At 45.5% G+C, this 8510-nt stretch overlaps 1 protein-coding gene across 1 annotated transcript; it reads right to left on the bottom strand.

The window, feature by feature from the left end:
* Positions 1–43: 43 nt before the first annotated feature.
* CUNH11orf42 (chromosome unknown C11orf42 homolog) lies at positions 44–8510 on the bottom strand. Its single transcript, XM_045839520.1, has 3 exons — positions 5110–8510; positions 685–1483; positions 44–409 (listed from the first exon to the last, which is right to left on the bottom strand). Exons 1-3 carry the CDS (start codon positions 5179–5181, stop codon positions 279–281), a joined length of 1002 nt encoding a protein of 333 aa, XP_045695476.1. The 5' UTR covers positions 5182–8510; the 3' UTR covers positions 44–278.

The following is an 8510-nucleotide window of genomic DNA, read 5'->3' as shown; positions in this document are numbered from 1 at the left end:
AAGGTTGATGCCAAGGTTTCAAGGTATTCTAGGCTGGCACGCAATCCACTGAGCCAAACAAGTCAGGGCTGTCAAGGTTATTCCTTATTCCCTCAGAGGGTGAGGGAACTCAAAGCCTAGGGAAGAAAGTAGAGACTCTCTCCCTTGACTAAGCCCCAGAAAGAAGAAGCAGCAAGGGCCCAGGATGGTTTGGGGGAGCAGCAGCTGATGTTTATTGGGGACCAATATCCCTATGCCAGATCTTGGGGGCCTTGCCCCCTGCATCTCTCGCTGCAGCTTCAGTCGTCGCTGTCGAACTCCGAGGACAGACCCTGCAGCAGGGGCAGGGACATGGAGTGCCGGTCGGGGTCCCCGGGGCCCCCACCCTGGGCTCCTGGTGGGGGGCTGCGGGGGCTGAAGAGCCAGTTTTCTGCCAGGGTTGGGGATAGTCACAGATTGACTCATGCCCTGGTCTTTTTGCCTCCCTGTTCCCTCCCTGTGGTTCTCTGTGCTGTGCCCACCCCCACATCAAGACCATGCTTCCATTTCACTGTCCCCTGGTTCCCTCCATGTCCCTCACCAAGGTTATGGGCGTCCCACACATTCCTAGGCTATATTCCTCATGGTTTCTTCCCTACCTTGCATGGTCTCTCCCTCCCCCAATGCATGTCCCATCCATTTCATCTTCATTTTCCCCAGTAGTACCTGACAGCATCTGGGGTCCCCTTCGGAATGGGTTTCGGCCCTTGTAGGAGACTCTGGTGAGTCTGCCCTCTGGCCCTTCCTGGGGAGGTGGTGTAGAAGGGGCTGGGACAGGTGGGGGCACATCAGCAGCTTCAGGGATGTTGTCAGGGATTGATGGGGGCGCCTGAGGTGGCATGATGTTGAGGTTGGGTCTGACCCAGTTAGTCCCATGGAGCAGTGGGTCTTTGGCCAGGGCCTTTTGTGGTCCTAGCACTCCCTTGGGATGCAGTGAAAACTTGAGGCATGAGAAGGCAATAGGCAGTGACCGTTGTAACCGGAGCATCTGGGGCTCATGGCCTGTAGGCCATAACCCCAGCTGCATCCAGGAACAGGAGAAGACCTGGTAGATGATATAGATGCTGTGGGTGCTTCGGAGCCAGGGAAGAGTCTTCTGTAGGCTCACCTGGCCAGGTGGCAGCAACAGGAAGGCCACCTTCTTGCGTAGGCCACCCATATGTAGGCGGATCCGGCAGGGCTGTCCATCTAAGAGTCGCATTTCTTCATAGGCTGTCTCTGCCCCTGTGTTTGGTGAGTATTCCCGAGTGCAGTGGGAAAAGGCACCCTCAGACCCTGCCTGCTCCAGGAGGCTCGGTAGTGGTCCAACTGGTTGCAGTGCCCGACGGCCCTGCCGACCTGTCAAAGCCAGGCGGGTGTGGCCTGGACGGGACTGCTTTACTAGCACTCCCAGTAGGTCATAACAGGTTGCATCCGACAGGAAAGGTACTGCCACTACATTGGGCCCAAAGCGCTCTTCGATAACCTGCAGGTAACCAGTTTATGGGACTGGGTTAGGATCAGGAGTTCACCTGGTAGCCTTTTCTAGATTGACCCTCCTACTGTCACTGTTCAATTACATCTCCACAGTGTGCTCAGACTGTCCTACTTCTGCTTACTTCACAGTTCTTTCCTGTAGCAAAACCTTGAATGTTTACTATGTGCCAAACTCTGCTAGATACAGGGGATACATAAAAGAATGAAACTTTGTCCTTGTCCTAATATAGCTCAGTCTAATAAAGGAGACAAAAATTTAAACAGTAGTCAGCTAAGTAAACTAATAGCAAGATGTGGAGATTAGAAGTGATTTAACAGCCTTTGTCTTTGATAGAAGGGAATCAAAGAAGGTTTCTACATGATAATACTTGAGCCAGGTAGGAGAATGGTCAGTCCAGGAAAAGGGAACAGCCATTGAAAAAAACCTGTGCTTACAAACTAAGATGGGCACATTCAGGAACATGTAATTTCCTGTTGTGTAAATGTAGGGTGTGAGGATGGACAAATATACAGGAACTTGATTATGAAAGGCCTGTGTGTATGCTAAGTGATGGGAATTTTATCTTGAGGACAATGGGAAGCCACTTGAAGGGCTCGAGTTAGGGACAGAATCAGATAAGCATTTTAAAAAAGCTAATTTTGAATAGGATGGCATAAAATAAGGATAGATAGAAAAATCAGTTGAGTATTATAATGTGCCAGGCAAGACATGGTGAGCCCGTTAACTAAAATATGGGGGAAGTTATTTAGGTTATAGAATTACAAATTGGTCTCTTAATGGGTGTGGAAAAAGGCTTCCTCAAGGATTATTCTCAGGTGATTAGTTGGATGGGTGATGTCATTAACCAAGAATGGGTGTACAAAAATAGGTGTGGAATGTCCATTCTTATTCTCTCTGTCATTTCTTAATATACACCTGTCCAAGCGGCAGAGGGTAGTTCTTTTAGGGACTTGAGGCCTAATCTTTGTCACACTAGTTCTAGTGTGCTTTTAGGGATTCCAGTTCCTTTTAGTTTTGTCCTTTTTGTCTTGGCTTTTTTGGGTTTGGTAACCTAATTCTGGAAAGTTTAGCATCATTACCAACTGGGGAACCCTGTGAGATCCTCTCTAGTAATTGTACTTAGGTATGATAACTCAAACAGGATATTTTGGCTGAGACTTCTGGCTCCAGGTTCTGCTAGGAAGCATACAAAATTCCTTCTTTGGCCCCCTTTCATGTTAGACCCTACTCTTCAAAAGCTGTGTGCTCTACTCTCTTCCAGCCCCCCAAATCCACATGTCTGTCCCTGCTAATGGCACTGTCTACTTGACTGGCCTTGTGGAATTCACCAATGGTCTCTTAAGTCTGATCCGCTTTTTACCACATAGTCACTTTGGCAGTGCTGCCCCCTAGCATAAGAGGGGAGGGTAGCTATAACTTGTGTCTACTTTGGACAAGCTGAGGTAACTTGAAGGCTACTGTGTTTTGTCATCCAGCTAAGGAAGTAACTGGTGCTCTTTCTTGGTGGAAATTGTACATGGAAGAATTTCCCAACATTTCTTCTCCTTTGCCTCACTAAGACATGGAATGCTTATTTTTGGGTAAGGGTATCAGGTAGGAAAACAGGACTCTGAGAAATGCCAGTTGGGTTTCCAGGGGTGGGAGCAGAGTACTGATAGGTTGGCATGTCTGTATAGAATGCTCTGCCCCATGACAACGAGAGCATAGTCTCCAAGCATAACTTAGGAATCTTACCCTGCAGAGGTGTCCAACCCATGGCCCATAGGCTGCACGTGGCCCAGGATGGCTATAAATGTGGCCCATCACAAAATCATAAATTTACTTAAAAAACTTTTTTTTTTTTTTTGCCCATTAGTTCTCATTAGTGTTTGTGTATTTAATGTGTGGTCCAAGACAACTCTTCTTCCATTGTTGCCCAGAGATGCCAAAAGGTTGGATTCCCCTGCCTAGCATTTCTCCAGAAGAGGTCCCTCTCACAACTAGAGTGACATTTAAACACCTGGTTCTTAAGGTCCTGGTGTTTGCTAAAAGGTGAAGTTAGCTGGAGACTCCCTGAGTTAGCTGGAGACTCTCAGAATATAGACATGAATTTGCCATGGAAGTCTATTAGGTCCTTTTTCTTACCCTTGAGGGCCAAAGTGGTTATCCTAAAACAAGAATAATGGGTTGCTCAGTTCTATGCTAGGGTGACCGTGTTCTTGGTAGAATCACCATTTGGGATCACCACCTGTTCCCACTGCAGTTTTATTTCTAGGTGGAAGTTACATGGAACTTAGAGGCCTGTAAATTTAGCTCTCCCAGGGGCAGCTCAGGAGAGTAATGGTGGGCAACTATCTTCTTGAATGCACTTTGAGAGGCTTGAATTCTGAATGGTTAGCTCTTAAGGCACACTGTGTTTAGCTAATGTTGTACAGAGTGCCCAATAAACTTAGCGGTTCTGGAGAGAGGAAACCGGGTCACTCAAAGGTGCCCTAGTCCTTGAATTTGTCCCACCACAAGTGATTTGTCCTACATACCTCTACCGTGACTTTCCAGCAGTTTTCTGTTTAAATAGGATTGGAAGTTTTTCTGATACTCAGAGATGGTGTAGCTTTCTAACAGTGAAAGATTTCATTTACTTTCACCCTAATTTTGATTGATATAGTTTGAGACTAATTCTGTACTCTAATACCAGGGAGGACCCTGACTCATGTTTCTGCTTCTCTGGCAAGCTGACCTTTGTGGTGAGCAGCTAGTTCATTTTGAATGGGAGCTATGTGACCTTAAGGCTGCTTTGAATATGGTTGTTTTAAACTTGGTGATCTGACTTCTATAAGTGCTTTAAATTTATTCTCCTTCAGATCACAGAACCTGATCCCTATATTCTCATCTCAGAATGTGTGGTCTACATTTGTTGAGATTTGTTGGCTACCTGCAACTTAGATACAGTTAAGATCTGCCTGCTCCTTGAAATCTACATATTTGGCTCAAAACCCAAATTGCTCATTCTGTGGACAGAATATCCATGAAGAGGTCAAAGGTAAAGTTCAGGTTCTTTAGAAAGCTTAAAACGCCTTTCATAACCCCTTTGACCTTATTTTTATCACTAGTCCTTTGAATTCTGCTTTATAGGTCTATTGTACTTCATAAATCCTCATTTTTCATTTTCCTCTCCTGTCTTTGCATATGCTCTGCCTGTAATTAGTACACTGTTAGTGTAATTAGTACACTGTTAGTGTACTAATTAGTTCACTCACCCACCCACTGCTCATGAACTCATTCAGGTGTTTATTAAGCACTGTTGACATGCCAGGTATTCCTCTCTTGTATGTATGAATAACTCATACTTGCCCAGCTAGAATGCCCATTCTCTTCAGGAAGCCTCCTGACCTCCTATGTCCTGCCCCTGACTTAGTGCTTCTTCTCTTTGCTCACATAGGTCTCTATACATTCAAGGAACTTTTCTTACTGCTTTCCCAATTGTGATTCAATCAGACAGTCTGTGCAAAGCCCTTAGCGCAGTGGCTGGCCTATAAGAAAGCACTGATTGTTAGTTATTATTATCTTTAGTCTTCCTTACTCAGAAGCTACTCAGTCCCATCCAGGCCACACTTTAGCCCTCTTACTTGACCTACCTTATCTTTGATGAGGGTCCATGTGGCATCGGCTTCATCAAGTGTTAGCAGGTGAGGGGTACCAACCAACATGGTGGGATATGGGAGGGGTTAGGCAGGGCAGTGGCTGCTGCAGGAACCCCAAGGCACCCAGGGAGGTGAGGCCTGGCCTTAGGCTCTGACCTACTACAGCATGAGGTCATAGAGATCCTGCTGGGTGATGGGGCCTTGGGTGGGGAGAGGGCAGTCACTTTCCTAGCCTCTCTGTTCTCACAGCCTGAGTCCATTCTCTTGTCACCTATATATTCTTCTGCTTTAGGAGAGGAAAATTCAGGTACCTGTTAGATTGTCTGTATGTCTGCCTCTGTGTGTGTTCTTTAAGGAAATAGGATCAGTTCTCTCCTTCCTTCAGCAGCCTCCTTGAAATAATTTGATACGCTATCTTGTCACCTGGAGATGACTTCTTTGTGAGGTTGCATTGGGATCCTAAAGCACATTGGGGTCCTGAGAAGGACGGATCAGAACTTAAACTGAGAATCAGGTAGTGGTTCTCAATCTTGACCCTACTTTGGAATTACCCAAGAGCTTTAAAAATTACTTATGCCTGCATCCTAGCCCCAGAAATTCTGATTTAATTGGTCTGAGGTGTGCCTGGGCATGAAGATTTCTAAAAGCTCCTCAGGCAATTTTAATGTGCCTCCTGGGTTGAAACCTATTACTGAGTGGGCTACAATTCCAGTGAAAACCAAGTGTGTGTGTAGGAGGGTGGCATGCTGGGGGTTGGCATGCTGAACAGTGACAATGTGGAGGATAAGAATCTGATTGGGATACTGCTACCTTAGTAATTGGAGAGAAGTTTAGGGAAGCCAGGATTACCCAAGTAAATTTGTGGACATTTTTCTTTGTGTTCCACTCCCTGTGCTAGGTTGATATGTGTCTAGAATGTACTCTTCCACTATAGCCCTAATCTATGTGTGATTTCCCCTTGTGTCTCTGTCTAGAGATTTCAACCTGCTCTTTTGCTGGGAAATAGTGGTTTTCCCCAAGAAGATCCACTCTAGAGAGCCTTTCTGGTGGCTACACTTCCATTCTGCCTCTTATCTATCCAAAGAGTTCTCTAGTGAGTCCCTCTGCAGAGTCTCCTGTGTGCTGAGGAAGACCTGTTGTGTGTGGGGTCTTCCCTGTCCTGTCTCAGCAGGTGGAGCCATCCCCCAGAGTCAGCCATCATCTGAGCTGGCCGAGCTAGTATGAATATGGGGCACAGGAAAGGGTCCTACATTGGTAGGAGAGAGTGTTGCCAAGAAAAGTTTCCTAAAAGATGTTCCTGGGCAGGTCTCCCTAGACAGAGCTAGGGGTGTGGGTACCAGGTACTTGAGCAAAGGGATGACAGTGGGCATGAGCCTATGATCCAGGAGAAGAATTAGTATCAAATATTTGTTGAACTCTTATGTATAAGGGCTGTGCCAAACACTTCGAACATATTGTCTTAGATAATCCTTTTAGTAACCTCTTGAAGTAGGACCTATTATTTCCCCATTTTACAAGTGAAGGAACAGTTAACCACTTTGAAGTGGTTAAATAAATTAGTACAAGTCTACCTGATTCCAGCTCTTAACTATTAAGCAGCAAGTCATTCCTTTGGGTGAAGGGATAAACCAACATGTTCCTTCTTGCCTGAGTGTGTGGTGGGAGGGGTGCATGCTAGATGGAAGTGCAAAGTTGTGGAATGAAGAGGAAATGGGTAGGATGGGAGAACAACTGCGATAGACCAAATCAGAAACCCCATTTCCTGTTGAGACAAGTGAAACCAAATCTCTTCCTCCAAAGACCCCATTTTTTTTTATTATGGTTGACAGGGAGAGGCCACCTGGTATAGTATGGTTAGTACCTCTGTTCTTTGCAGAAAGGAATTCTGAGTGAGGGAGACAGAGGTAGAGACCGAGACACACAAGGACAAGAGACACAGACATGGGGCAAAACATGGAGACAGAGATGCAGAAGTACAGAGGTGATGAGAGTAATTGATACATGGGGGCAGAGGATGGTGCACACCCATATGTTGAAGAGGTTCCGGAATGAGAAGGGCCTGGATGAGGTAGGTACAGGGATGATGAGCTCTTGGTAAAATCAATTGAGGACCTCTTTTGGATTTTTGTTCATAGAGGGGGCGGAAGGGAAATTGATGAACTCTGCACCCCGAAACCCATACCTCTGTCTTGTCTTTTGCTGTCTGATTACCATGACCCTTTAGGTTTCCTAAATTCCACACTGTCCTATTCTGACATTAAATAAGTCTTTGTTTTTGGCTTAGAGTCAGACGAAAGTTGAAGGAAAACATACCAGCTGAGTTCTGGATGCAGATGATGAGCCCCATGGCTGGGCTTTGTGGGCCATATTCTGCTTATGGGGTCTACCTTCAGGGTGGCATGTTCTGGGGCTTCCTTGGGGAGAAAACATCATCTGCAGCACATGGGGTGACAAGAGTGGAGAGCATGAGGGCAGCCAACTGGTGGAGACTGATTATCCAGAGAACATGAAGTTCTCTACAGGCAGCCTGTAGGACAGGATGTAATAGTGTGGACAGCAGAGACTTCAGAGTGATAAAGAACCTTGAGTGAAGAGTGATAACACAACTCTTCACTTCTTTCAGGTTGCAGGGATAATTGTATATGTTTCTAATTCATCTCTATTTGAAAACTTTAGGGGTAGATGTGTTTTGCAATTCAGAAATTTGTAGATTTTAGAAAGTGAATATAGTGCTCTCATGTAAGAGACACAGACATGGGCAAAACTGATGGACAGAGCAAGGAGGAGGCAGAGATGCAGAGGTACAGAGATGCTGAACCAGTGAGGTTCAGGGCAGTGCCCTATAATCAAACACATCAGTATATCTGAAGCTAAATGTGAATAGTCATGCTTAGATAAATGTAAGTATGATTGTGAACGATTCAGGTGAGGTTCTGGGCCAGTTATGAACAAACTTGTTTCTTCACAGATTTTTAAATTTTGGAATTACAGATAAGGGATTATGGTTTTATAATTGTTCTCAGGTTTTAAGGAGCACGAGAGTGCTGGTAAAGCCATCTGAACACATCACATAGTGGGTATGTATACAATCTCAATCCAAAACAAAATAATCAGTGTCCAAGGGGGTGGATATTTGGCTTGTAAGGAAGAAAGTTCTTACCATGAGTAATAACACACCTTTGGAATCAGCTGCCTTGGGAGTTGTGTACAACCAGGGGGCAAAAGTGCCTTAGAAGAGAGGCTTCCTCTGCTGGGAGGGTGATAGAATTCATTGCTTATGAACATTGGCTGCCTGTGATGTCCCTTTTTATGCACCAGAGGGGGGAGGCAAAAAATGGTGTGCGTGTGTGTATGTGTGACAAAGGACTGTCACATTTTTTATAATAAATATCTTA

Source organism: Phyllostomus hastatus, unplaced genomic scaffold (genome assembly GCF_019186645.2).
Source record: "Phyllostomus hastatus isolate PE091 unplaced genomic scaffold, TTU_PhHast_1.1 phas_contig_304, whole genome shotgun sequence".
Lineage (NCBI taxonomy): Eukaryota > Metazoa > Chordata > Mammalia > Chiroptera > Phyllostomidae > Phyllostomus > Phyllostomus hastatus.
Note: the sequence above shows the minus strand (reverse complement) of the source record. Positions and strands in the feature narration are given on the sequence as shown.

What these genes read in the sequence shown, in the direction of transcription:
- CUNH11orf42 (XM_045839520.1), bottom strand. Translation starts at nt 5,181, where the DNA reads ATGTTGGTTGGTACCCCTCACCTGCTAACACTTGATGAAGCCGATGCC. An exon ending in GGACCCTCATCAAAGATAAG is followed by an intron (nt 1,484 to 5,109) that starts GTAGGTCAAGTA and finishes GGTTACCTGCAG; the next exon opens with GTTATCGAAGAGCGCTTTGG. An exon ending in GGGACCCCAGATGCTGTCAG is followed by an intron (nt 410 to 684) that starts GTACTACTGGGG and finishes CAACCCTGGCAG; the next exon opens with AAAACTGGCTCTTCAGCCCC.